Here is a 27,856-nt window from a genome sequence, read left to right as displayed (position 1 = left end):
AAATGTAAAAATGACTAAATGTAAATAAAATAGCTTTATTGAAAATATCCTTCAATGCCAGTAAAAGGGACACAGGTTACATTAACCACCACCACTGCCAGAGGCCTACTTGTTGCCTGATTTCATAAGTTTGCCATTTAATTTCAGAGACCCAACAACACGTTCATATTCTTACTTCAAATTCCTTCATGTCTTATATTATTCTAACTCCCACAATGATGAATTTGGGAATAAACTAAACTGTAAAAAAATAACAATGATGCAACATCTTTACACACAGAACACGTAAAACATAATGACAGCTATTTACAAAGTAGATAGACCACACACTTATGGCACTGAAATTAAAAGTAAAATTTACCTGATGATGTTTCACTTTATGTGTGCAAGCAGTGGCAACATAAAGAATTAAGGTCAACAATTGGGCTACAATATATCTTGGGCATCGTTAGTAAAAAACAAACAAACATCAAACCAATTCAATTTCAATGTAATAAGAAAACAATATTGCATGATACTGGAAACACCCTCTCCTTACACACATTTTATAAACCTTTACAACACAAGGACTGGCGATTTGGGGAGATCTGACAAAAATATTTGGAGAGCGCCACTGCTGAGCTTAACATGAGTCTAACTTGAATGAACTGCACACACTATTTCGTTTTTCTCAACAACAAAAAAGGGATAAAACTCAGATGGCTGCACTGCCTCCCTCTAACCAGTAGAGGGGGCTAACTGTGCTCACCACAACCCCACAGATGGAGTTGTGAAGCTCAGGGTTTCAGAATGAAGACATCACAAACAGCAAGAGCTCATGCCTGGTTGGATGCAGTGGCAGGGATGGGCTGGTTGGGGGGCTGTGTGCCTGTGGTCCTCCAGGGGGCGCTGTGTGTCAGCTGCCTGTCAGATCACTATGCTGGTGCCACTGCGGGAACTCTTGTCCTGGGAGGGAAACACTCACTTTAGGCTCCTCCCAGCAACCAGCTAGATTTGTCAAGAGTGCATTAAGTGTCTCTGTGTATGGTTATGTGTTTGTGTATGTGATTGTGTATTTGTGTGCATTGTGTGTGTGTGTGTGTGTGTGTGTATGTGTATCTACATCCTACATCCTACTACAGTTGAGTACGTCTTACAGAGTAACGCTGGTTGTTCCTGCCAGGCTTCTGTCCAGGCTCGTACTCTGTGTAGTTGGGGGGCTTATCCACCGAGCCCCTCCCCCTGGCCCCGCGCCCACCCCTCCTGCTGCTGCTGTCCTCCTCCTCGGAGCTCCACGACCCCCGACGGCGTGACGGAGGGGAGTAGCCCCCCCGGCTAGAGGGCGCACGGCGCATGTCCATCAGGTCGTCACGGGAATGGGAGCGTGGGCGCAACGCCAGGTTGGCGCCCATCCGGCTCCGCCCACCGTCCAGCGATTCCTCGCTGTAGCTCCGGGGAAGGCCCCGGGACCTTGTGGGGGAGGGGTAATGCCGGCCCCCTGTCTGGTTGTCACGGCGATTGTACCCGCTACGGCTGCTCTCGCTGGAGCTGGGGGGGCGGGACTTGGGTCCGGGGGGTGGGCCTCTTCTGCCAGGCTGCTCAGAGATTGGTGGGAGCTGAAGGACGCGCCGTTCCACTGGCCCGTCGCCCAGGCCAGAGAGCATGCTGGGAGGCCCGGCGGAGAAAGGCACTGATTGGGGCATATGCTGAGGGGGTGGCATCTGTGGTTGTAGCAGAGGGCTGGTCATGTCTATCCCCCTCATCTGATTCTCCAGGTAGTCCAGCATCTGATTGGTGCCGGCAGGGCTGCCGTTGCCATGGAGACTGGGTTGGCGCATGCCAGGGTGGTGCATGCCTGGGGGGGGCATGCCGGGGTGGTGCATGTTGGGGGGGGGCATGCCGGGGTGGTGCATGTTGGGGGGGGGCATGCCGGGGTGGTGCATGCTGGGAGGGGGCGGCATGCTGTAGGCACTGGATTGCGGGGGGGGCAGGGGCATGGGGGACATGGAGATGCTCTTACCAGAGACTGAACCTAGGGAGGGAGGGGTGTGGGGGGGAATGGACAGTCAGGTGTGCTTGGAACCAATCTGAGTCTGCAACAACAACAAACTTATGTCTGAAGGTGCATGTGTGTGTGGGTGTGTTCAGCATATGGACATCTGTGACATTGGGTAGCGTGTGTGTGTGTGACTGACCTCCGTAGAGAAGTGGGTTCATCTGGGAGGAGTTGGGGCCGTATCCATACTGCCCCGTCATGGCTTTCTGCATGTCCTTCATCATCCTGTGCTGCATCACCGCTGTGGGGGACGGGGGGGGGGACAGGGGGGGGGTTAGTAGTACTGGGCTGTAAACAAACATACTGTGGTCTGTCTTTTGTGTGTGTGTGTGTGGTACCTTTCTCTGGGCAGCAGCATGTCAAAGGTGTGTGTGTGTGTGGTACCTTTCTTGGGGCAGCAGCATGTATGTGTGTGTGTGTGTATGTGTGTGTGTGTGTGTGTGTGTGGTACCTTTCTCGGGGCAGCAGCAGGTCTGGGGGCAGCAGGGACAGCGGACGTAGCAGCAGCACTTCTGAGGACAGCACTGGCAGCAGCACACACAGAAGAGGAGGAGGAGGGCCAGGGCCCCGAGGATGATGAGCAGCACCGTCAGCCAATCTGGGGAGGGAAAGGGAGGAGACAGGAGAGAGACAGGAGAGAAAAAAGACCAATGGAAAGAGGGGAGGACCAGGGGAAAGGGATTATTATCATCTGAGGTTGCGCTGAGGTGTGGGTGATTGTCGTGGTTACGGAGGCGGCCGCGGTGACTGACTGTAGACGATGAGTTTGACCTCGCGGTCCGAGTCTCCGCTGGTGTCTCCCGCGGCGTTGACGGAGCATACGTATACACCATGATCCCACCACATGATCTCACTGATCACCAGGTCTGCCTCTGCACACACACACACACACACACAATCAGTGAAACTGCAGCTCATGTTTCTGGCTGTTACTGGATATTGAGAGGGTGGGATGGTGTGTGTATGTATGTGCGTGTGCGTGTATGTGTGTGTGTACTGACTGTCCTGGATGGAGATCTTGCGCAGTCTGTACTCCGCCCCTAGCGTGGTCTCCTGGGAGCCCCTCTTCTGGACCACAGTGCGGACCGTCCTCTGCCGGTCAGGGCAGTCGTTAGACGGGTCCTGGCTCAGCTGGAGGGCTGCCTGGTACCCTGGGGATGGCAACCGGGGATGGGGGGGGTCACAAACCAGGACCAAACAACCACTCAATCAAACAAACAAACGAACAATCCCTGGAGAGCAGCCTAGCCAGCCTATAAGGCAGGGTATCACTGTTCCCAATTCCCCAACACACACACACACACATCTCACCAGTAGAGAAGTACTCCAGGACAGGGTCCTTGCAGAAGGACTTGAACTTCCATGTGACCAGGATGTCCTGCTGGCTGGCAGAGGTGGAGTAGTCACACTTCAGCGTCACCGAGGCAAACAGCATCGTGCTGCGATCGCTCTGGGACACGATTACCTGGATACACACTAACTCTGCACACACACACACACATGCAGAGCACACACACAGGAGAGGAGAGAGGTTTGTTGTGTTAAGAGTTCAGTGTTATTTCTCGGAGATAAAGGCATACAGGTCTGGCAAACGCCGGTTTCAAGGGTAGGTAAGAGGGAATCTGTGTTTTAGTGTGTGTACATGACAGAGAGACAGTTTGTGAGTGACACAGATTGCCACTTTTTGAAAGTGGCCAAACCGGAAAATCTAGAGAGCCTGACAAAGAGGCAGGAAACGCATCACTCCATACATTCCACTGACAACAGACACACAAACACCATGGCAAATTTTAAAAGAAGTCATTGTTGATGGCTAGAATACTCTATTTGTATCCAACTTATTTTGTTCAGTGACCTTACCACTATTTGTCTTAATAAAGCATTTTCAAATCATTACTGTATTTGTCTGCATTCTTTACAGGCAACTGTCAAAATAGTTGGTCAAAATACCATCAAATATTACAGTATTTTATCTTTAGATAAAGTACACAAAAGGGAACCAAAACTAGATGCATTAAGTCCCAGGTATAAACCGGTTGGTGTCTGATCAAAACTGTAGTCATGTGACCGATACCTGCGTAACAGTGTCTACAGTAGGCTATATCGACCATTCAAATGAACAGAATGTTGGTGAAAAATAGACAATAAGTCATGATGACATAAACTACAATGAAAACCCCTACAAAATTAAAAGGTTAAATTCTTTAGAAAAGCATGAGTTTGTTACCTGTTGGAAGGAAGCAGAGCAGAACCGCGGTAACCAAAAGCCGCATAGCTGATCCGATGCGAGGTTATGTAGACAAATGTTTCTTTTCCAATCAATAATAAAAAAAATGTTTTACTAGTGTCCTGATTTCAGCAAATACTTTTAATTCCACTCAATAACTTCCCTGTCCTCTCTTTCTCTTCTGGAAGTTGAACGCTGCCATCTCCACCCGCGCTGTTAATCGTTTCACTTGATGCCTGAGCTCATCCATCCTTGACTCCACCCCGAAACAGGTGAAATGTGACGTATACAGCACATACTTTACACCCCAACCCCCACCTCCCACCTCCTCTCACCCACACTACCAGATCTTGTCATTTGGGGGCAGTGTTGTATTGTTAAACGACACTGGAACGTCACTCAGCGCCGATATCAGGGACGTTTTCTGTCATAAAAAGCATTTCGTGGCATTTCCTGCGGTTGAGTCGACCTGCTCCCAGCTAACAGTGCAAACACGTGTGAAATGTGCATGTGTGTGTGTGTGTATGTTGTTGTTACCCTATTGTAGAGTAAATAGGTCTGGTCTGTCAGATTAGCATATGAATCAAGGGGCCACAGACTTAGAGCCGCAGCCAACATTTACATACAGGGCCAGTCCTACAGACAGCTAAGGACATTATGTGATAACCTACTTAGGAATACCACAAAATCCCTCTTCCCCCTTTTACCACAACACAGCACACACACCCTGCACCTGCAGGCTCCCACCTCCCCCTCCACACCACACTTCCTGGTTTTGTGTTCTCCTGCAGGAAGCTCTGTCTCTCCTAGTGGTGTTACTTTCTATCTCTGTCTTGGACCTATAACATTGTTTTGGAAACAGCCACACACTCACTCACTCACTCCTACACACACACACTCACTCCTACACACACACACACACACACTCACACACACATCTGGCAGAGGTTGCTCTCCTTGGTTAGGTGATATCATTCTTTCCTGATGCTGCTGTCAGAGGGAGAGTTACTCAACAACATTCCTCACATAGCCGGTTACCGTAGGGGCCAGACCCTCCCTAAAACCACACACAAACACACACACACTGGACTCAACACGGTGCGCCTCAGCGCCAGGCTGTTTCGATGACACACACTGATAGTCCAAACACACAGTGTGAGCGTCTCTCCTAATATGGCGTTTCCTAATGTCATGGTTCTGTCCTGAGGTCTCGCCATACAGACGACACCAGTGTCCTGTTGTGAAACACACACTGAATTGTTTTGAGTCTCGCTGAAGCGTGTGCATGTGTATTTAGTATGTGGATTCTTACTGTGTGTGTGTGTGTGTGTATGCGTATTTGGCATGTCAAGTCTTTCTGTGTGCTTGGACGTGTGTGTTTGTGTGTGGGTAAGTGTGTGTGTGTGTTGGGGGGGGGGGGGGGGGTATTGTGTGGGAAGTACCTGGAGATTCCAGGGAAGAATTGAACTGTCGTGACATTTGAATAAGAGCCAGAGCCAGTGAAGGAAGTGTGTTCTTTATATGGTTGAACACAGCTGGAGGTAAACACAGTAAACACCTCATCTGTGAACACACAGTATACCCACTTCCCATCCACCACTAATGTCATTTCAGCAAGTTAGATGAAGTCCATTTCCATCAGTCTCCCCTTTGAACAGTCAGTTAGCTACGGACAGCCGCAGCATTGTGACTGTGAGCACGGTAAGGTTCTGCTACAGCTCAGCCGCAACACTGCTCACTGTGTGACAACAAAATCGAGCAGCCAGGGGGTCATGTGTGTACCGTGGTGTGTGTGTGTGTGTGTGTCAGTGTGTCCGTGTGGTTCTCCTTGTCTGTGTGTTTCTGCCTATGGGGTTCTGTTTTCATACTATGTGTGTTGACCTACGTATATGTGTGATAATTGTTCTATCGGAGAGAGAGCCAGTATGTAACCACAATGGACAAAGTCTCTGCCGGCTATGAGTCATCCTCAATGATACATTGTCTCACTGACAGAGAACTGGGCAGTCAGCGCGCACGCGCACACAAACAAACAACACAAAACACATACTGTGATTCAATCATGAGTACCAGCAGGCACAGGTTCTTAGTTAGCAGACACAACAGTAGACGACGTGAATGAAAATACGAAGACAAAGATAACACTATAGTATGCAGCCAATGACATTGAAAATCTAAATGTAAACTGAGTGTATTTTTTATGAGTGTTTGTCTGTGTGTGTTTATGTCGTTAGGAGATAAAGGTGGTGATTTAGTGTTTAACATTTGATAAGGACAGGCTGAACACATTTAGAGCAAACACAGTTATCTTATCAGGTGTTTAAATAGTCATAACATGCCCACACATACTCGCACAATTACATGCACGCACGCACGCATGCACACACACACACCAAAACAATAATTTACTCCTGAACACGATCATAAAATACAATACCATACACTCAACACACAGAGGAAGCAATCATATACTGTTCAAAAAAAATCTAATGCCATTTTAACTCCATAAAAGTATATTTCACCACATAGAACTCCAAAATGTCATAAAAAAAATATTAAATTGTGAACCTTTACAATGCTCCAGCTAAGTATCGGATCCTACATCAACACTGTTTTCTACATTGTGTCATGTACACACATTGTATAGGGGCTTCGAGGCTGAGGCAGGATCTTCAACAACAGCATCGCTCGCCCCAACGTTGCCATGGCAGTGATGCTGTGGTGGTTTCATCCTGCCCCACATAGTGGGTTCACTATGTGGAGCTCAGCAGGGGGGCGGGGTGGGGGCAGGGTGGGGTGGGGGGGGGGGGGTTCTGGGTCTGACGTCACCCCAACATTGTCTCAACGTCAGACAGCCTCTGGGAACAGGAGCCAGGGGTGACATCATCGGTGATGTCAGAAAGAGTGAGAAAGCCCTGTGTCAGCTGAGACTGTAGCGGCGTTTGTGTGAGAGGGAGAGTGTGTGTGAGAGGAAGAGAGTGTGTGTGAGAGGAAGAGTGTGTGTGTGAGATGGAGAGTGTGTGAGAGGGAGAGAGTGTGTGTGAGAGGGAGAAAGTGTGTGTTAACATGGCCGTTAGTAAGAATTGTCTCTGTGTTTATGACAAAAGTGTTAGTGAAAGACAGAGTTTGCGTGTGTGTTTCAGTGCGAGCCGGGAGAGCCAGTGAAAGGAAGACAATGGAATGGAGGAACTGTCAATCGTTCCCCTTTTACAATACCAGCATCAATAATAAACTACAATGGAATGAATGTTCTCCTTCTTCCCCCACTCCTCTCTCTGTGTTTTCCTCATTCTCTCTTGTATTTCTGGCAACCTTGAAAGCATCATCAACGGTCCAGGGCTGAGATCCAAGCAGTCTCTCAAATGTAGCACACAGTCAATTTGATTGGTCACTTAGGAATATCCCATTATGCTATTGGTGGACGCTTGCTTTCATTGGTCGCCAACAACCGTATGCCATGACCCCACTGGTCCAGAGAGGAAGGACCGCCCTTCTACTTCCTCCTCCTCCTCCTCCCCTGAGTGTCAGGTGATCAGACTATGAGAGAGTCTCGGCTGAGGAGCGTGCTCTGTGGATAGAAACAGCCAAAGCTACACGTCAGTGACCAGCGCTATGCTAGGCTAACCAGCTAGCGTGCTCAAAACATGCTAACAAACGGTGCAGCTTTAGTAGGGGAGAACACAGCCAAGCGGTAACTCTTACAGCTCGCATCAGACGGGCAGGTTAAACCAGGTTTAGTAATAACGTTTAAGTGTGGTAATTAGGGAGTTAGCAGGTCAGATAGACTGCTGCCAGTTGTTATCGGTGCTGGTTAGCAGGTTTTAACTAGTCTGAAAGTTCCAGGGTGGTCTACCTAGTAGTAGCTCTTGTGACATCTGAACATGACCTGTCGAAGGTACAACACAGCTGGACTATAACTCCAGTACCATCTATGATGCACTTGTAGTGTGGTGGTTTGGAACAATGCCTGCGTGAGAAGCAGCCCTACCACTGAATATTGCCTGGAATGGTACTGGCAGGTTCTTTTCCCTTTGGTCTAGTGGTAAATGTTTGTTCCTGTGTTGGTTCATGTGTGGCAGGTTGGATTTCCATCTATGACCTTGTTTCTCTGTGTCTGTGAGAGCAGTGTGTGGGTTATCCTCAGGGCTACCTGCAACATGTAAGATAAATAGAAGGTACTGGAGGATTCTCACTGGTTTGAGGTTGTGCAGATCTACCAATCTTGCTTAGTCAGTGTTTAATAGGTACCGGTAGATCTACCTGGGGTTTTACAAAGCTAGGTTTAGCCAGGGACAGGGTTCTGGTGACCTCAGATGGCCCCCAGAGACACAAGTGTGTTCCTACAGGTAACTTACCTGTTTCTTAGACTTGTCTCTCTCCTCTCTTCGGTCCAGAGGAGTGTGGGAGGAGCCGTGGGATGAACGCGAGTGTATGATTGGTCGGGGGGAGGCCTCGGCGGCTCTCATTCGCTCCATTTCCCGCTCGCTATATGGCGGCAGCGAATCGTCCTCCTCGGGCCGGGTGCTAGGTGACCGGCTGCTCTTTTTAGAGCTGCCCTTAGAGGGCGTGTCTGAATCCTCCCCGCCCTTGGCCACGCCCTTCAGTTTGGCCTTGCGCTCCAATAGGCTAGTCAGGAACGTGTCATCGTAGTCCTTCTCCCTGGTTGGGCTGTGGCAAGGGGGGGTGGGGTGATCGGTATCACAGGTGCCCCTCCTCTTCTTTGGGGAGGGGGGAGGGGAACTGCGCGGTGGGCGACACTCATGGTCTCGGCGACCGTTGCCTCCCCATTCGCTGTCCTCGTTGCCGCGGTAACGTGCATCATCGTCACGGTAATGCTTGCCGTCGTCGTGCCGGTGATGGTTTCTCTCGCTCATCTCCATCCCGTAATCCCGCCCCCCGTTCCTGGGCTCCTCCCCCTTGGACCCTTTCTGCCTATAGGAGGTAGCGAACTCTTCCAGCTCATCCAATGAGCCGGTGCGTCCTCTCAGACGGAACTCCTTCCTCTGCAGGTGCTCTGAACGAGGATTCCACCTGAACATCAACACCAGGGATTATAAGATACTGACCACACGCACACACACACACACACACACACAGATACACACACACAGGCACGGACCTGTTACGGTGCTCCTCTGTACTGTGGTTTTGTTGGTGCTGGCTGCGTGCTGACCTGGTTGTCAGGGAAGGAGGGTGGCGGGGGGGTTCAGGAATGTCTCTTTCTCGCTCTCTTTCTCTCTCTCGCTCCCGTTCTCTCTCTCGTTCACACTCTCGTTCATACTCTCGCTCGCGCTCTCTCTCGCGCTCTCTCTCGCGTTCTCTCTCGCGCTCTCTCTCATGCTCTCTCTCATGCTCTCTCTCTCGTTCACGGTCTCTCTCTCGTTCCCGCTCTCTCTCTCGTTCAAGTTCAAGGTCATGTTCAAGGTCGTGGGCAAGGTCGGGGATGGCGGGCAGGGCCTTCTTGGCCACCTGCCGGTAGGTCTGACGGAATCCTGTGTCCACCTCGTGGAGGGAACTGAGCTCTGATAGGCTGCAGGCTACAAAGACATAGACCAATCAAACAGGTTATTCAGTCGTACACTCCCTGGTTGGAGGACACTCACACAAAAACACAGACAAGGATGTGGAAGCTGTGATTTCAGAGTTGATGAAAGCATGCTACATGCAGAAAGAGAGGAAGCCCGGGGATAGAGGGAGAGAGGAGAGAGATGGAGAGACAGAGGAGAGAGACAGGAGAGAGACCCTTCTAAGTGTCTTGGCTTCAGAGAGAGCGACTAAGAGACGAGCTAAGAGACAGTAACCTTGGGAATCCCCATCAGCTCATACCAGACAAAACGAACTCCGCTGCGACTACCACACATCCCATAATAACACACGCCGAGACTCAGACGTACTCGGCCGGCCCGAGGAGACAGCGGTATGGAAGCATGCTCGGAGGGAACACATGGAGGCATGCTACAGCACAGCCAGAGTGCACACTAAGCCCTGAGGTTAGCATACGAGAGGACTGAGAGAGTGAGCAACGAGCCCAGGCAGCATGCTAGCCAGGGAGGGCTCAGGGTCTTACAGGTGTGGCTGTTGCTCCGGGCGGGGTTGAAGTGGGCCAGTTGCTTCTCTACATACTGCAGAACCCTAAGAGAGTTCTGATCCTGGCTGGACGGAACACGGAACCCGGGCCGTACTGCAGACACACACTCTATACCTCAGACCAGCCCAGTGTGTGTGTGTGTGTTTGTGTGTGTGTGTGTGTGTGTGTGTGTGTGTGTGTGAGAGAGAGAGAGACAGAGAGAGAGAGAGAGAGAGAGAGAGAGAGAGAGAGAGAGAGAGAGAGAGAGAGCGAGAGAGAGAGAGAGAGAGAGAGAGAGAGAGCGAGAGAGAGTTCAGAGTGTGGTTCAGAGTGTGCTTTGAACCACTGAAACAGTGCTGGAAATGTGCACTTCTGGTCTTCAGGATCTGCTGAACTTACAATATGCTTTCTTTGTCGCTATGAATACAAATGTCTGCTAAATGAATAACAAAATGTAAGTATGTGGCATTTATCTATGGAATTTGTGGGTGTATGCGTCATCATCTTGCATCACACACACACACTCACCTCCGGTCAGGCTGTTCTCTGAGGGGGTAAGGGACTTGGGGTCGACCAGGGAAGGGGGGGCAATGGGGAGCATGGTGGGAACACCAGACACATAGTAGGGGGGATAGAGGGCGATCTGGGGGCTGGAGCTGCTGTTCTTGATCCCCTTACCAGCCTCGTACACTGGAGGAGAGTGGAAGGAGGGGGAGAGAGTAGGGAAGAGAGGAGAGAGGAGAGCGGAGGGAAGAGATAGGAGGAGGGGGGGAGGAGGGAAGAGAGAGGAGAGAGGAGGGAGTAGGGAAGAGAGAGGAGGAGAGAGGAGGGAGGAGGGCAGAGAGAGGAGGGAGGAGGGAAGAGAGAGGAGGGAGGAGGGAAGAGAGAGGAGGAGAGAGGAGGGCAGAGAGAGGGGGGAGGAGGGCAGAGAGAGGATTATTTTTCTACTATGAATCAATAAGAACAGAAATATGGTGCCCCCTGCAAGTTGTGTGTGTGTATGAGTGTCTGTGTGTGAATGTATGTGTGTGTGTACCAGCGTATGCCTGTACAGTGTGTGAGTGAATGCGTTTGTGTGTGGGCGAAGGTGTGTGTGTGTGTGAATGTGTGTGTGTAAAGCTGTGTGTGTGTGTGTGTGTGTACTCACAGTGCCGAGGGCAGCAGCAGGTGTCGGGGCAGCAGCAGCAGCGGACGTAGCAGCAGCAGGAGTGAGGGCAGCACTGGCACCAGCACAGCCCCACCAGCAGGAGGAGCAGCACACTGCCAAGAGACACCGCCCCCACAAACACCCACTCTGGAGCACACACACACACACACATATGCACACACACAAAGATTTACAGAGAGAGAGACATACACAGACACACACACAGTAATGCACACATACATATACACAGAGAGAAAGAGACATACAGATATACACACACACAGAGTAATGGACACATACACAGACATGTACACACAGATACACACACACACACACATACATACAGACACACACACAGAGACAGATATAGACACACGCACACACACGCAGACACACCCACACCCACACAAGGGAATTGTTAGTGTAACTAGTGGCAAATAGATGACTGAGAGTATGGGTGGATGGAGAGGGAAGGGAATGGATGGGTACATCTCCAGGGATGGAGGGACAGAGGGAGGGTTGCCACGACAACATGTAGACAACCACACAAGCCTAACATCTATATGTCTGTGTGTGTGTGTCTGTGTGTATGTGTGTGTCTTGTTTATGATGGCGTAGGAGAGGTTATGGTGTTGTTTATGAGAGGGTTCACTCTACTACAGCGTTACAATAGATAAGACTTAACCATCACGGACACAAACAATCACCCACACACACAAACAGGAAGCCAGTCAGTCTGGAGGCTAGGCCAAAGGAAGGAAACAGTTATCCTGGAGAGAGAGGGGGAGACAGATGAAGTGAGAGGAGGAGAGAGGTAGAGAGAGACAGGGAAGGATAGAGAGGGAAAGATAATGGGGAGAGAGAAGGGGAGTGAGGGAGAGAAAGAGGACTTGGCTCCTGCAGTGAATTGGGTCAGAATGCGACCTAAGATTACCCTTTTAGATCAGAAATACTACTCCAACTGGATCTCTCTCTTTTCTCTCTCTCTCACACACACGTTCCACAGGGGTTGAGACCCCACCGCGAGACAGCAACATTACAGAGGAAGGACTCGCAGGATATTAGATCACAACTTCTCTGGATGAATGACACCAACTTCCCTGTCTGTGATGAGTACCCCCCCCCCCCCCACACACACACACACACAGACAAACACACCCACACAAACAAGCTCGTACACGCCCTGCACACAAATCCTGGTGATACCTGGACGTAGATTCAAATATGCGAGGAATTTGATGAGACAGGGAGTCTCTCTCCATGGTTTGTGTGTGTGTACACGAAATTCTCCCGGCAGGAAGTCTACAAGGAAACATCTGGGGTGCCCTTCATTTGACAGTCGCTCCCTTCCGCCCTCCCTCGTGCCTCCTCTGTGCACTCCCCCCATGGCGTGAACCACGACCACGAACCAACCATTTTACGCGACGCCAGACCACACCCAAATATGGATGTTCGCAACCCACAGGAAGCTGTCCGGGTGCGTCTAACGCGTTGCAGTGGGCAGCTCCGAGCTGCACCACCCTCGCCTAAAGCAAAAGCGCCATCTGTGAGATTGACAGCGATTACTGCAGCCGTGAGCAAGGAGACAGTTAGAGGAGGTGTTAGTTGTGGGAGGGAGGGGGCTAGGTGATGTGGACACGCCCCTACCTGGCATCAGGGTCAGGTCTAGTTCAGGCAGCAGGTCGCCCGGCTCACCTGAGTTACCTGGAGAGAGACCACAGCACAGCGTGATGGACAGGAAGCCAGGGGTCGGAGGGAACAGGAAACAGGAAGTAGACTTCGCCTTCCACCCCAGGGCAGATCAGAGAGGGGTGGACAGAGATTGGCTAGATGGGGGGAGAGTCTCAACCCGCTAGACAATCGGTGGGCTGTCGAATTTGACGCCTGTTCTGTCTAATCTCATCTTCACAGGTGGAGAGAGGGAGGGGCTGGGGTTCAGACAAAGAAAGAAAAAGAGAGTGATTGAGCTGCAGCATGCATGCATACAAAGAGTAGAGTGACAAAGAGACAGAGAGAGGGAGGAGAGAAAGGGAGAGAGAGGAAGGGGAGAAAGGGAGAGAGAGGTAGGAGAGGGAGGGAGAAGAGAAAGAGAGAGAGAGAGAGAGGAAAGAGAAAAAGGAGGAAGGAGAGAGAGAGAGAGAAAGAAAAAGAGGGAGAGAGAAAGGGAAAGAGAGGGGGAGACGAGAGTAGAGATATATATATATATATATAGAGAGAGAGAGAGAGAGAGAGAGGAGGAGAGAGGGATAAGGGAGGAGAGAGAGAGAGGGAGGAGAGAGAGCCGTTAGCAGCAGTAGCATGCATCTGTGGTGTGGATCATGAGGCTGTCGTTAGAAGGTGTCTTCATCATCCTCGTCATCATCGTCACCATCGCAGGCCCGTGAGACATAATGGAGCAGTGAGCTCATTATCCTAAGAAGAAGAAGCAACCCATTCACACCTCCCTCTCCCCTCCACTTCTGCCAACACAGAGAGGTGAGAGGGAGAACGAGAGAGAGAGAATGAGGGAGAGAGAGGAAGAGAGAGAGAGGCTTGATCCTGGTCACATACAGGAATGTGTTCCATTAAAAGTACTGGAACACACACACATGCACGCACACTCGCGTGTAGGTACAGGGTCAGATGAACAGGACTGAGGAGGTCTCTAGCAGAAGGCTTAGAGCTCCAAACACATCAAGCTTTGTCTGAAACAGGAACAGACAGGCAGGAAGACCTTCAACATGGCTCCACAGACCTCCCGCATGGAGACACACACACACGTGTACACACACACACATACACACACAGATTTTCTCAGCTTAGTCCTGACATTCCTTCTCTCTCCAGGTCAGTGCTGCCCTTTGGCCAATAAGAACACAGAACAAACAGACCAGGGAGGAGCACAAATAGTTTGGGGGCACTTGATTTAATTTGAAGCCAGAGGGGTGGGGTTAGCAGCGATGCAAACTACTCCACTTCTTCAAGCTGGCCAAGCAAAGGACTCTGATATTTGTCTGTCTGTAGTATGTTCCTGCTCTGGTACCCTGTCTGTCTAGTATGTTCCTGCTTGGTAAACTGTCTGGGTGGCTGAGCGGTGAGGGAATCGGGCTAGCAATCCGAAGGTTGCCAGTTCGATTCCTGGTCATGCCAACTGATGTTGTGTCCTTGGGCAAGGCACTTCACCCTACTTGCCTCGGGGGAATGTCCCTGTACTTACTGTAAGTCACTCTGGATAAGAGCGTCTGCTAAATGTAATGTCTGTCTCTACTATGTTTCTGCTTAGTAAACTTTCTGTCTCTCTAGTATGTTCCTGCTTGTTAAACTGTCTGTCTCTCTAGTATGTTTCTGCTTGGTAAACTGTCTGTCTCTCTAGTACAGTGGTTCTCAAACGTGTCCTGCATGTTTTAGATGTTTCCCTGCTCCAACACACCTGATTCAAATAAATGGGTCGTTATCTATCCTGGTAACGACCATTCATTTGAATCAGGTGTGTTGGAGCAGGGAAACATCTAAAACATGCAGGACAGGTGGTCCTTGAGGACAGGTTTGAGAAGCACTGCTCGAGTATGTTTCTGCTCTTTCTTCTTCATTACTGAGACAGGAAGAGCCCCTCCCTCGACTACTAAACATTTAGTAATGAGTTTGACTACACACACACAAACTACACCTCTCACACACATACATACACACACACTCACTACTCCTAATGTTCTAAAGACCTCATGAGATTCAGCCACTCACTCTGTAAGTGCGTCTTTGCTCCCATCTCTCCGACACAAAAACTCTATTTTCCTCCTTTTCCTTCCCTCTCTTTCCCTCTTTCTATACCCCCCTCTCCTTCTTCTCTGTCTCCCTCTGTCTAATTACTGTCCATTTTGTTTCACTCTCGTTCTCTTTAGTCTGTTCATCTTCTTGTCTTCCTTTCTCTCAGACAGCTCCACACAAAGACCCCCCTCCCACCACCCCCCCTTTATAGGCCTTGTTGCCAAGGTGACCAGTAGTTACAAGTAGCTAGTGTGCTCTGTGTTCTGCTGGGTCCTCTTCACTCCACAGGACGTGAGTGATCATATACAGTGTGTAGACAAGGCTGCTGCCGAGGACTATGGGATCTGTAGTTCCAGAGTCTCTCCTCAGCTGGGACCTATGCTGTGGTCTCTCTGGTGGTGGTTACTCTGCATTACACAACAACTGGGACCAGCGCCAATTGTGAGTGTGTGTGTGTTTCTTTGTGTGAGAGTATGTGTGTGTTTGTGTGTGTGTGTGCGTGTGTGACAGAAACAAAGCCTTCTCACACAGCGAGTCATGGCAGTGGAGGACAGCATGGCGAGCAGGGCATCGCCATGGCAGCGGTGGTAGCCTAACAGACATGAGACCTGGCATTGTTTGAAAACAACGTGTTACAACTTCTATTATAACAACAGGCAGAGCACTCTCACACACACATACACATAGCAAGTTCCATGTGTACACAGAACCACAATCAGAGCTATCATCTTGTAGGTCCAACCCAGAGTCAGTGAGGAGTTACTATGGCAGTGCTGTAGGTATGAGCTGGCAGAGCAAACCTCAGCTCGCTTCATCAACCTGGGGCCGGGGGTGGGGGGGGGGGGGGGGTGAAGAGGGAGCTGTGGTCTGGATGTCTGCAGGATGATGGGGCGGAGTTATGGCCTCTGGAAGCTGGAGTTGTGGTCTGGGGGGTTTGAGGTCTGGAGGGTTTGAATTTTGGAGGGGTTGGAGGTCTGGAGGGTTTGTCTGAAGCAGTGTTTATCAACCCTGGTCCTCAGGACCTACTGTTCAGCATGTTCTAGATGTTTCCCTGATCCAACACACCTGATTCTAATAAGTGTTTGTTATCAGGCTTCTGCTGAGCTTCATAACGACCCATTCATTAGAATCAGGTGTTTTGGAGCAGGGAAACATCTAGAACATGCAGGACAGTGGGTCCAGAGGAACAGGGTTGAGAAATACTGGTCTGAAGGGTATGGTGGACTGGAGGGTTTGGGTAGGGAAGGTAGGGGATATGGAGGTTTGGGGTATGGAGGGTAGGGGATATGGAGGGTTGGGGCATGGAGGGTAGGGGATATGGAGGGTTGGGGTAGGGAAGGTTGGGGTAGGGATTTATGGTCTGCTTTATCCCTGTGGTCTCAATGATGTTGGCCTGTGTGCAACCCAGACATTGTGCATCTGACAAAAACACCCTGGTGATGTATAATCACTCCGCTATGCCTAGCAACCACCAGGCAACAGGGGTAGGCCGGCAGCAGATGTAAATGTGTGAAAGACAGATAGAAAAATGGAGAGAGAGAGAGAGAGAGAGAAGAGAAAAGACAGAATGAGAGAAATGTGTGCGCGTGTTCAGTCTTACCTAGCACCAGCAGCTCTACAGGGGCTTCGTTGAGTCCCTCCAGGTCATCTGCTATCACTACTTTACACAGGTAGACCCCACTGTCACCCCACTGCACTTCCCCAATACGCAGGTCTGCCTCTGGAGGGGGGGGGGGAGGAGAGAAAGGCCAGGGAAAGAAGGATAAATAGCGAGGTAGAAAGATGGAGAAAGTGATAGAGAGGGAGGAAGGGGAGGGAGGGTGGGAGAGATTCAAAGAGGAGGAATACCAATGGGAGAATTCCCTGTGGACATGTGTGCGAGTTGTAACATTTCAGAACAAAACAAAAGCCGTACGAAACAACCTTTGACGAAACATTACAGAACGATCATCCCCTCAAAAGATACACAGAACAACACAGTCGAGTACAGTAGATTAGGGTAGGGACGACTACAGAACAGTAAAGTTCAGTAAAGTAAAGCAGTATATATTCTAACACCGCATGCGTGTGTGTTTGTTTGGTCGTGAACCTAGGGTAGACCTCGCCATTGTGAAGCAGACATGTACACACACCCATCTATCTGACAGGAAGTGTTCTAAGTAATGGACTTCCTTTTCCTGTGGGGGGTGACAAAGGGGGAGGGTCAGTCTGGTCTAGACTTGCTGACCCATGTTATCCACAGCTTTAGGACACAGTTGCATGGACACAGGGCATCACTGCCCATGTTCACCCAGAAACAATCAGCAGTTTGACTGGTTCTCACGTTCCAGTGCTCGTAGATGCGTTTGATGTATGACTTGTGCTATACAAATAAAGTTTGACTGATTGATGTTCCAGAATATTCATATAGAACATGTTGCACAAGTATGTTAAGGAGTCAGGTGGCTGAGCGGTTAGAGAATTGGGCTAGTAATCAGAAGGTTGCCAGTTCGATTCCCGGCTGTGCCAAATGACGTTGTGTCCTTGGGCAAGGCACTTCACCCTACTTGCCTCGGGGGAATGTCCCTGTAATTACTGTAAGTCGCTCTGGATAAGAGCGTCTGCTAAATGACTAAATGTAAATGTAAATGTAAGTATGTGAATGGAACAATGGATGTTGAAATAGTAGTTATTTGTATGTAGTTTTATGTAGTTGTGTACGCAAATACACACACACACACAAGGAGTCAGAGAGTTTCGGCTGACAGTGGAGTTCACCAGAGGAACCAGACCTCCGTGAAGCAAAGACTGAGCAGAGAGAGAGTGATAGAGAGCAAAAGAGCGAGAGAGCAAAAGAGCGAGAGAGAGAGAGAGAGAGAGAGAGAGAGAGAGAGAGAGAGAGAGAGAGAGAGAGAGAAAGAGTTAGAGGACAACATGAAAGCACAGTGGAACAAATCACCTCTTTTGTCCATCTGCCTGCTCATGGAAGAGAGGAGTGGAGGAGGAGAAGAGAGAGCTGATTCTTGGTCCTGACTTACAGCTTCATAAATCTGAGGCCTGGTTACAGGGGCATCCCTCACTGCCTCCAGGGTAGCACCCACAAACACACACGCACACACACACACACATGCTGTCCTGTAGATGACCCCACTGTGTACTATCGGTGTGTGTAGACTCTTATGCGAGTGGTTTTCTGTGTCTGCCTCTATAGGTGTGTGTGTCTGCAGGTGTGTGTCTGTAGGTGTGTGTGTGTCTCTATAGGTGTGTGTGTGTCTTTCTGCCGGTGTGTGTCTGCCCAGGTGTGTGTCTCTGCAGGTGTGTGTGTATCTTCCCAGGTGTGCGTCTTACTGTTGAGGATGGAGATATCCCTGTCCTTGTAGTGCTCAGACAGAGTGATGGAGGCTCCAGAGATGGAGGCTATGATCCTGACCGTGCGGCTGCTGTCAGGGCACTCCAGATGGGATGCGTAGCCCTGCTCCACCCCCCCAAGGCCTCCGCGGCCTCCATGACCCCCGGGGGCCCCGTGGCTGTCTGGGTAAGCGAAGGCTTGGCGTGTGCGGTCACGGCAGTAGGACTTGTACCACCACTGGACCACGGGAGTCTGGGTGGAGATGCTGGAGTACTGGCAAGGCAGAACCACCGTCTGGAACAGCAAGGCATACTTCCTGTCCTCTCTTACCGACACCTGAACTCCCCCACAGGATGGGATGGCTGGGGAAGAAAGGGGGCGGGGGCGGGGGGAGCAAGAAAGGGGGGAAGGGGAGAGAGAGGGGAAGTTGGAGAGGTGGGAGGATAGACAGAGCGAGAGAGATGGAGAGAATTGCAACACGTATTTTTAGTGACCTACTGTGGGAAAGGGCATTTAGTTCTAGAACAAGTGCCTCGTCTCTGCAGGGAAACCAATGCGACAACACACAAACACAAACAAGCTCGGAATCAGCTATTCAGCAGTCTGGCTGAGGTGGTAATCCTTACATGATAGGTAGTTACAGCTGTTTGCTGAGGATAGCACGTCCTCACGTACACTGGTTATTATTACCTCACAAACACACACACACTGGGTATGACTACCTGGAGGTTGTTGTTGACCTACTACAAAGAGACAAGCTTTACAGGCAGACTCCCCTGCCAGGACACACACACACACACCCAGAAACATCTGTGTCTGCTAAATGTGTGTTTTCAGAGAGGAGGGAATAAGGGAAAGAAAAGAAAGAGATACAGAGGAATACGGGGGGGGGGGGGGGGGGTAACCCTGTCCTCAATAGATCTGTGATGAAGCAGATTTTGTTTTCTTTCCATCAGTTTAGGTATGCTTGGTTTGGATTGCCCAGTCAGACGGAACCAATGGATTCAACAGAAAAGGGCAAACTGTGCTCCTTCGCTAAGCAAAGTCAAATAAATCAGGGGCGCCTAATCTATTTTTGCTACGAAATACCTTTCAGCTGAGATCTGCATAGAGAGGAGAGAGGGAGAGGGAGGGAAGGGGGGGGGTAGGAAGAAGGGAAGAGAGGGAGAGAAAGGGTAAGTGCTTACACTGCTGTATTTTAACACTGGGAATGGAGACAGTCAAAAGGAGAGACGGAGAAATGAAGGGAAGGAGGGAGAAGGAGAGAGAAAGCGAGAGAAAAAGAGGGAGGGAGGGAGGGAGGGAGAGAAAAAGAACAGAGAAAGAGAACCTTTCCCAGAAGGAAAGCATGATGCTGGTTACGTTTAGGAACATTGTTGGTGAGTTCCAGGGGGTAGGAGCAGGAGATAAGACAGTGTTTATTCACTTTAAAGGGAAGTGGGGGTGGGGGGGGGGGGAGTTGAGGAAAGCAGTTGGGGGGGGGGGGGGATAGACAACAAGAAAGGAAAACAGATGGAAGAAGGGAGAGATATGGGAAAAGAAAAGGAGGGAATGGATGACAAGGCTGAAGGGGTAGACTGAGATTAGGGTTAGGGTACGGAGTTTTCCCTGACCCCTTTCTCATTGTTTAGGATTCCCTCACACCCTAGAGGGGTGGAGCCAAGGGAACACTCCCCTATGCTTACCACTGACATCTATGCCAACAACACCTGCTGCAGCCCTCAACTTTCTCAACATAACAGTCAACTTCTGAATATCTTTACAATACACAGTTAGGGTTCAACCTCGTTCTACATAGCCCAGGACTCCATAGAGTCTCACGTCAGTCCTGTAGCCTGAAAACGTGTAAAAATTTCACCAGTAAGTTCTATAGGCCTACCTGAGAACTGGACTTGATCCGACCTGGGCTGGAGGTCGGGTTGAGCTGGACGTCTGCCAACTTTTAAAGCTTAACCCCAACTCCAGCCTTCACGCAAATCCTTCACGCATGAACAAACAGTATGCTACCTAACTGTGGTAGTGTAGTTTTGCCTCGTGACTCTCATCAAATCACTTTTACTTTAAATGTACAATTCTCTCTTGACTTGGCACGCTGTCAGTACTTTGATCCCGAAATCCTTGCACACCATTTCTTCGTGAAATTACTTTGGGGGCTTCGGTACCACTATTTTTAGGTAGTCGATTACAATTTATTTCTCACAGGCCACGGCATTACGGTCTACAGCAAAGAAAGCGCACACATCCTAAAGAGGGAAACGTCATGAACCACTTGGTAAAAGTGCGCCCGAGAACAACAACCTGTTCCGCTCAAGAAAAAAAAGATGTAGCCTAGGCTATTGAAAGCAAGAAAAAACTCCATACCATCGACCTACCTGTTAGACAAAGTCCTACAGCAATCCACCAGCGCAGTTTAAGAAACGTTCTCCAAATAGCCGCGTTCATGTTTAGAGAAGTACTCTCGGACGCGGGGACCTGTTCTCCCTTCAATCTCTTTCGCCTCATTCCTGAAAACCGTTATTCCGAGGCGCTCCTTGCACTGAGCTCGTGAATAACGGGACGGTTCCGCAAGAATGGGTGGTGCTTCTTTCCTCTGCTCCTTTTCAGGGCGGCGGGCCGCGGGGGCGTCCGCTTGATTCAAACTCACCGAAGCTTCACCGATGCTGAGGCCAGCACTACAGAGTGAGTTAATGTTCTTGAAAATATCTGCCCGAGGAGTAACGTTTGCAATATTTCTAAATATAACTCTGTAGACAGAATGTAGTTTACTGTAAGAGATGATCATCAACGTGTCATAACATGATACACACGACAGGTTCGTGTAGCCTACTCGGTTTAGGGTCAGACAGTAAGTACATTTCCATACCAATGTCAGAAGTCTCCCCATTAAACAAATAAAATGTTGGTCCTCACCAGTGTTCAAACCAAACCTACGTTCTTGATTGTAGGTTATGGAGGACAACTTTTTAGGGGAAGAAAGTAGCCTACGTTTGTGTGTGAGTCATCGGTGTGGTTTGAATCCACCGAAGCAGTTTTTCTAGAGGCAAATTGGGCTAACTTGCACAGAATGGTACTTTTCCTCGTTCTATTCTGGATCAAATTGGGCTCATGCAAGATTTTCGTTTAAATTAATTTGAGGGTGGTTAAGGACGGTGACAGTGCAGTTTCGCCCTCTAGCGGTACATGAGAATTATCTCATTAGGGACTCCACATCGACATTTACTGGTCTAAAAAAACTGCACCATAGCAGTGGCGCTGCCAGGGTGGGGTTGGTGAGAGCACGGCCAATTTATAAATTTGTTTTTATTTAAAATGTTAACTGTAGTCTACCGGTATTAGTCTATGCATTAAGCGATCTGTAGTAAACATATCCTAGTTATACTGAAGAAAAAAAAAGATAATGTAGGCAATGTAATACAATTCAAATTTATTTAATTTTGCCCCCAAATAGAACAGTTTCAAATGTACAGCAAACATCTATATAACGTGTAAAATATTATTTTTCTACATTATTCTTCTGCATGTCAAGACTTCAAACAATATTTCTTTACTTGAAATTCATTAAAGAAAATCTAATTTGGTGACGTTTGGTCAGATAAAACCCCTCTCTGACATGTACCAGATGGAGCCTGCAATCTAGACGGATATTTTATTAACCTGTCCATCACAGGAAGTGATGTAGAGACCTGGCCAGCTCAACATGATGTCTCTACTTTCTTTCCCTGTCAGAGAGCAAAGAGGATCTGTCATTCTCACACCACACAGTGAACCTACTATGCCTGCTGCCTTTAGGCAACAATGTGCTGGAATGCGTCTGTTACAAAATGGCTGACAAATATCACAAATATGGCTGGCATTCTGGTCCTTATTTAAATAGTCCTGTAATCTCACCATCTGCTTCATGTGAATACATGTTCACAATTCAGATAAGAGAAACGGGTGCTTATAGGCTTAATGAATGGATAAAAACTAAAAGTATAAAAAAAATATGTTTTTAATTTAAACCTCACCATACCTGTGGGGTTTGTTAAGCTGTGGATCCATCACCTGTATATACACACACTCTTATATGCACCCTGTCATACACACAAACAGAAGGCAGAAAAATCAATGTCTCCTGAGATTATCACCTGAGTATGAGTAACAACACATCCTAGAAGTCTTGCTCGCACACATCGTCATCATCGTCATCATCGTCACTATCATCATCGTCATCATCATCATCGTCATCATCATCATCCAGCCCTCAGATTTCCTACTGGTGTCAAGTGTTAGGGGTCAGGTGGTCTAATCTTCATAGTCTTTCCTGACTGGCTTATTGGCTGGCACCCTGGGAGGTCTGTCATCATATGGCTCATCATAGCGGTCGTCATGGCCACTGTCCTTGTAGTCACGGTCGCGACGATCATCATAGCGATCGCGGCGGTCGGTGTTATTGTCACTACGGGCGTCGTAGTCACTACGGTGATCTGTGTAGTCGCTACGGCGATCGTCAATATCACTGCGGCGGTCGTCGTAGTCGCTGCGGCGGTCGTTGTAGTCGCTGCGGCGGTCGTCGTAGTCGCTGCGGCGGTCGTACTCGCGCTCATTGCGGCGCTCCGCGTTCCTGGGTGGCTCTACGGACCGAACCTCCTCCCCTCTCCCTTCCTGGGGCTCCTTGTCGCTGAACTCTGCATCCGGAGCCCTGAAGAAGCACCCAACAGGACACACTGTCAGAGGCTGTGGATGTGTAGCCTGTCTGTATGTGTGCACACACTAGTTCTGTGAGTGTGTTCCTACCCCATAGTAGGAACACTATGTAGCATGTACACAGAGTAGTCCTGTCTGTGTGTGTGTTTCTAGTCTATGTTCTCCTCCTCCTGTGTGTGTGTTCTTACCCCATGGAGTAGTCCTCTCTGTTGTGTGTGTGTTCCTAGTCTATGTTCTCCTCCTCCTGTGGGTGTGTGTTCCTAGTCTATGTTCTCCTCCTGTGTGTGTGTTCCTAGTCTATGTTCTCCTCCTCTCTGTGTGTGTGTGCTCTTAGTCTATGTTCTCCTCCTCCTGTGTGTGTGTGTGTGTGTTCCTAGTCTATGGCCTCGTCCTCCTGTGTGTGTGTGTTCCTACCCCATCTCGTAGTCCTCCTGACCCTTGTTCTTGTTCCTTCTACGGCAGCAGCAGATGATGACGATCAGGAGGATGATGGCAGCCACCACTGCCCCTGCGATGCCGGCGGTGTAGCGCAGATTCATGGAGGCTAAGGGAGAAAGGAAAGAGAGATGGACGGAGGGAGGGAGGGGAGAGGGAGGAAGGAGAGAAGAGAGGAAGAAAGGGAGGGAGGAGAATAGAAGAAAGGAGGGAGGTGAGAAGGGGTAGGAAAGAGGGAGGGGTGAGGAAGGAAGAAGACAATGGAGAAAAGAGGAAGGGAGGAAGAAGAGGAGCGAAGGAGGAGAGACGAGGGCAAAAACGAGAAAAGGTGAGGAAAGGACAGGGGAAAGAGTGTAGATTAAAAGATAAGAAGAGGATTTAGGATTGGCTGATCTCCATGAAGTGACATAGCAGTAGTTAATCCAGTTGTCGATAAAGTAATGGTGGTTGTGGTTACGTGGCATGACACTCAGGGTGACGTTGCATGTGGCTGAGCGGATCTTATTGGCTGAGGTGCAGATGTAGTAGCCTGACGTTTCAGTGGAGACGTTGAATAGAGACAGGAGACCATTCTCTGGAGACACACACACACGCACCAATTCAACACAAAAACACTAGAAAACGATCACCACCACACACAGCTCTCCCACACACATGCACGCTACTCTACGTACTGTCGGTGGTGCGGCCGTCTTGGGGACGGGGGATGTTTGAGACGTCCCTTCTCTGCCAGCTGTAGGTGGGGGTTGGGGAGCCCTCCGCAGACACACATGTCAGGTTGATGTTTTGGCCGTACTCTGCCGAACCCTGGATCTTACACAGCGGTGGGGACGGCGCCACTGGGACACACACACACACAACCCGAAGGTTATAATCAATCTCCAACTTTAGATCCCAAACATAACTGGGCAGACCCTCACTGACCCACCAAGAGGAATAATTAGGCTTGTTCATATTCAGTGACGGTAACACTGACAGTTGGGAGGCTTAACCCAAGCACGGTCCATCTCCTTGTTGACAAGGTCTGCCCCAGGTATTAATCTGGTCCAGACTGGTCTCTCTTCAGTCTTACCCAGCACTATGAGTCTGGCAGTGGCAGCAAGAACCCCAGTGTCATCTCCCGGGATGGAGACATGGCACTCGAAATCCATGTTGTCCTGGAGGCCGATGGATAGGAGGCGCAGGTTGGCCTTCCCTGTGGGGACGTCCTCTTCTATGCTGGCCCGCCCCTCGTATGTGTCAGTCACATCCACCGTGGAGACAGAGGAGTAGGAGGTCAGCACTATTGTCTGGAGAGGGGAGAGGAAAGTGGGGGGGAGAGGAGAGTGGGAGGAGAGGAAAGGAGAGGAGGGTGGGAGAAGAGGAGAGTTCGAACGTTCATTTGCAAACAGACCATTTTTGGGACGGGCTGACTGGACAGAGGACATCAGGTTCGTACGTCAGGTTCGTCGGGGTTGATGGACTTGGCTGTCCAGGTGACGATGACCAACTTGTTGTCAGGCTTCTTAGGTGTGTATTTGCAGGGTATCGTGATGTTGTCTCCCCGGGCGTACTCATAGTTCTTCTGGGGGATAGATACCTGCAGACAAACAGCAGCCTGCACCACTGGGGGGGGGGGGGGTGAACATATTTTAAACAGCAGGTAAAGACATAAAGACTTAAAGATTAGGATTAGGTTCTATTGTTTATTCTATTCATATTCAAGGCCACTTCATTAGGTGCACTTTTCTATTCTGAGAAGGACCCCCTTTTGCCGTCAGAACAGCCTGAATGTGTCATGGCATGGATTCACCAAGGTGCTGAAAACATTCCTTAGAGATTGGGGTCCATGTTGACGGGATGGAATCAACATGGCTGCAAATTCCGTTCCACCAAAAGGTGGTCTGTCAGAACTAACCAAGCAAAAAAGACCTTTATTCCCATGGCAATAACTCAATTAAACAAGATGCAGTATCCATGGGGAGTCTTGGGTAATACATGGTCTACTTAGGGGGGTGGAATACATGGGGGAGGTGCAGTAGACTCGTTATTTATTTATGAATATTACAATATTGGCATACAATTATTGACGTGCACCTTAAATATCTGCCTGGAAAGCTATGATATGATGATGGCTGCTATAAATGACTGAGATGATTGTTATGTTGTGTTATTTTGATGTGGTATTAATGGGCTCTGTGCTGAACGACAAATTGCCTTTTGGAGGCCATGAAAGTTTTGGAAGGAAATCTGTTGACTTTGAAGGCCATTGGAGTACACTGAACCCCATGTCATGATCGTGGACCCAGCTTGAGATGACTTGTGTTTGTGACTTGTGTTGTCTTGTTGGAAGTAGCTAACACAAAATGGGTAGACTGTGGGCAGAAAGGGCTGCACATGGTCCAGAACAATCCTCAGGTAGGTTGTGGAGTAAAAATGATGCTAACGTGTGCCAAGAAAACATTCCCCACACCATCATGCCACCACAACCAGCCTGAATCCCTGACACAAGACAGGGCGGATCCATCGATTCATGTGGTTTATGCCAAATTCTTCCCCAACTATCTCCATGTCACAACAAAAGCTGATCAGGCCATTTTTTCCACTTCAACAGTCAGCAGTGTTCTATGTTGGGTCTGTGCCCACTGCAACCTCAGGTTCCTGTTCTAAGACAAATGGAGACTTCTGCTTTAGTTTAGAGTGTGGTGCTCTTCTACTTATCATTGTTCTAATCTAATGTATGGTTTCAAATCAATGTCACCTTCCTGTCAGCTTGAACCAGTCTGACACCAGGAAAGCAAATCATTTGAATCCAAACCAAGACCAGGCTGATCTGAAGAGACCACACCTTCCGGAGACGAGTACATCAAGCTAACATCATTATGGAATAGAAAAACATCTACATCCACAATTCAAGCCCGTTGAACCAGGGACATCTCACCCCGAAAGAAAAAGTGCAGTAAGGTGACTGGCTAAAGTTATGTGGAACAGATTAATTCATCCTAAACACAGTTATAAACACACATTCAGGCTGTACTAGGCGTTGCAGAAATCCAAGGAGGAGCAAGGAGTTTGATTTTAAACGGTTTTAAACACCAGACTAGAAAGGAGTATAATGATGTGGACTGTAGAACCAAAAACTGAGTGGTCATTTAAAAATACGGAGAATGTTTTATTTTTTGTATGTAGGCTACTGAATATAACTAAGAAACATGCTTTACGTTTATTAGTGAGATTTTCTTTTTTATATAGCCTACTGCACATTGTCAAATTCGTCTTCAGAAATAATGAAATGAAGGTATTGAAGGAACTTGTTTTACTATTGTACTACAGGAAATAGCCTATTATCTTTATGTGAATGTGCCATACGATTTTACAATGTAACCCTCACAACCTAAACTTGACGGCAACGCCTAAATCACCCAACAGGTGTGTGTTCCTGATCAACGGCAGACGTCTAGTCCCCTCAAAATAATTGTTGTAAAACTCGGACAAACTCACCAAGACATAGAATGGACAAGCCGAAAATCTTCCTTTCTGTGGCCATTTCGATGTAGGCCTACCGATCTTTCAAATACGGTCAACAATGCGTCTTATTGTCACGCTATGATCAACCTGACAAACGCTATCATTGAAACTTGCGCTGGGTCCCTTTGCCGCAAGATGAGTGACAGCGTGACCCGCCAATTAGAACGCCTCCCTACAAGGAAAGCATTCTCTTCCCGCCCTACTGTCGAGTTGATGCTTGCCCTGTCAAGTCTTCATGTTTCACCCTGTTTCTCCTCCAACGACCGCACCTCAGATACCAACTTGTGACAACCTGCCAAAGACCCACTTTCCACGAAAGCAGCCACTCTAGTACTTAATTTTTTTTCCCTGTACTTACTATAAGTCGCTCTGGATAAGAGAGTCTGCTAAATGTAATGTATATGGATAATCAGATAAAACAGGAAGTAGTTCATAGAAATGATATGCAGGTATGTGGCAGATGCTGGACAAGGAAAGAAGGATGATTCGATCTACATTCAACCCTATTTTCAGGTGTGTAATATGTATTTTTGAGGGTGAGTGAGTACAGAGAGTAGGAAGGAAGGTCAAGTTTCAGAAAAGCAGAGCACAGAGCAAGACTGAACCACATCAAGTCTAACTGGTTCGACAAGGGTGTGTCAACGACAGCACATGCAAATGCACACACACACTAACACACA

The 27,856-nt window shown here is 49.0% G+C and overlaps 3 protein-coding genes across 6 annotated transcripts; all 3 read right to left on the bottom strand.

Annotated features, from left to right (window-relative positions):
* Positions 1–21: 21 nt before the first annotated feature.
* LOC136966017 (immunoglobulin-like domain-containing receptor 1) lies at positions 22–4,504 on the bottom strand. 2 transcript variants are annotated; one of them, XM_067260359.1, is made up of 9 exons: positions 4,263–4,504; positions 3,347–3,517; positions 3,037–3,186; positions 2,788–2,907; positions 2,487–2,633; positions 2,175–2,276; positions 1,924–2,011; positions 1,137–1,893; positions 22–945 (listed from the first exon to the last, which is right to left on the bottom strand). In XM_067260359.1, the coding sequence occupies exons 1-9, from the start codon at positions 4,306–4,308 to the stop codon at positions 907–909; spliced, it is 1,620 nt and encodes a 539-aa protein (XP_067116460.1). In that variant the 5' UTR covers positions 4,309–4,504; the 3' UTR covers positions 22–906. The 2 variants fall into 2 exon arrangements, with proteins under 2 accessions (XP_067116460.1, XP_067116458.1); XM_067260357.1 differs by having other exon boundaries at positions 1,137–2,011.
* Positions 4,505–6,757: 2,253 nt separating this feature from the next.
* Positions 6,758–21,024, bottom strand: LOC136966016 (immunoglobulin-like domain-containing receptor 2). The gene is made up of 9 exons (XM_067260356.1): positions 20,921–21,024; positions 18,548–18,910; positions 16,821–16,940; positions 11,477–11,623; positions 10,858–11,019; positions 10,330–10,443; positions 9,382–9,799; positions 8,618–9,293; positions 6,758–7,830 (listed from the first exon to the last, which is right to left on the bottom strand). The coding sequence occupies exons 1-9, from the start codon at positions 20,988–20,990 to the stop codon at positions 7,795–7,797; spliced, it is 2,106 nt and encodes a 701-aa protein (XP_067116457.1). The 5' UTR covers positions 20,991–21,024; the 3' UTR covers positions 6,758–7,794.
* Positions 21,025–21,957: 933 nt separating this feature from the next.
* On the bottom strand, positions 21,958–27,331 carry LOC136966357 (cell surface A33 antigen-like). Of its 3 annotated transcripts, none has more exons than XM_067260854.1 (7): positions 27,150–27,314; positions 25,108–25,274; positions 24,742–24,958; positions 24,344–24,508; positions 24,127–24,243; positions 23,649–23,778; positions 21,958–23,229 (listed from the first exon to the last, which is right to left on the bottom strand). In XM_067260854.1, the coding sequence occupies exons 1-7, from the start codon at positions 27,193–27,195 to the stop codon at positions 22,833–22,835; spliced, it is 1,239 nt and encodes a 412-aa protein (XP_067116955.1). In that variant the 5' UTR covers positions 27,196–27,314; the 3' UTR covers positions 21,958–22,832. The 3 variants fall into 3 exon arrangements, 2 of the variants coding, with proteins under 2 accessions (XP_067116955.1, XP_067116954.1); XR_010879374.1 differs by adding an exon at positions 23,423–23,444 and having other exon boundaries at positions 23,125–23,229; positions 23,596–24,243; positions 27,150–27,331; XM_067260853.1 differs by having other exon boundaries at positions 23,649–24,243; positions 27,150–27,322.
* Between the last annotated feature and the right edge of the window lie 525 nt (positions 27,332–27,856).

Source organism: Osmerus mordax, chromosome 22 (assembly GCF_038355195.1).
Source record: "Osmerus mordax isolate fOsmMor3 chromosome 22, fOsmMor3.pri, whole genome shotgun sequence".
Taxonomy (NCBI): domain Eukaryota; kingdom Metazoa; phylum Chordata; class Actinopteri; order Osmeriformes; family Osmeridae; genus Osmerus; species Osmerus mordax.
The sequence above is the reverse complement of the archived record's forward strand: the minus strand, read 5'-3'. Positions and strand labels throughout refer to the sequence as shown.

What these genes read in the sequence shown, in the direction of transcription:
- LOC136966017 (XM_067260357.1), bottom strand. Translation starts at nt 4,308, where the DNA reads ATGCGGCTTTTGGTTACCGCGGTTCTGCTCTGCTTCCTTCCAACAG. An exon ending in GCTCTGCTTCCTTCCAACAG is followed by an intron (nt 3,518 to 4,262) that starts GTAACAAACTCA and finishes GTGTGTGTGCAG; the next exon opens with AGTTAGTGTGTATCCAGGTA. An exon ending in GGTCAAACTCATCGTCTACA is followed by an intron (nt 2,634 to 2,787) that starts GTCAGTCACCGC and finishes TTCCCTCCCCAG; the next exon opens with ATTGGCTGACGGTGCTGCTC.
- LOC136966016 (XM_067260356.1), bottom strand. Translation starts at nt 20,990, where the DNA reads ATGAACGCGGCTATTTGGAGAACGTTTCTTAAACTGCGCTGGTGGATT. An exon ending in TGTAGAGCTGCTGGTGCTAG is followed by an intron (nt 11,624 to 16,820) that starts GTAAGACTGAAC and finishes TGTGTGCTCCAG; the next exon opens with AGTGGGTGTTTGTGGGGGCG. An exon ending in CCGGAGCAACAGCCACACCT is followed by an intron (nt 9,800 to 10,329) that starts GTAAGACCCTGA and finishes ATGTCTTTGTAG; the next exon opens with CCTGCAGCCTATCAGAGCTC.
- LOC136966357 (XM_067260853.1), bottom strand. Translation starts at nt 27,195, where the DNA reads ATGGCCACAGAAAGGAAGATTTTCGGCTTGTCCATTCTATGTCTTG. An exon ending in TGCCAGACTCATAGTGCTGG is followed by an intron (nt 24,509 to 24,741) that starts GTAAGACTGAAG and finishes TGTGTGTCCCAG; the next exon opens with TGGCGCCGTCCCCACCGCTG. An exon ending in AGACGGCCGCACCACCGACA is followed by an intron (nt 24,244 to 24,343) that starts GTACGTAGAGTA and finishes GTGTGTCTCCAG; the next exon opens with AGAATGGTCTCCTGTCTCTA.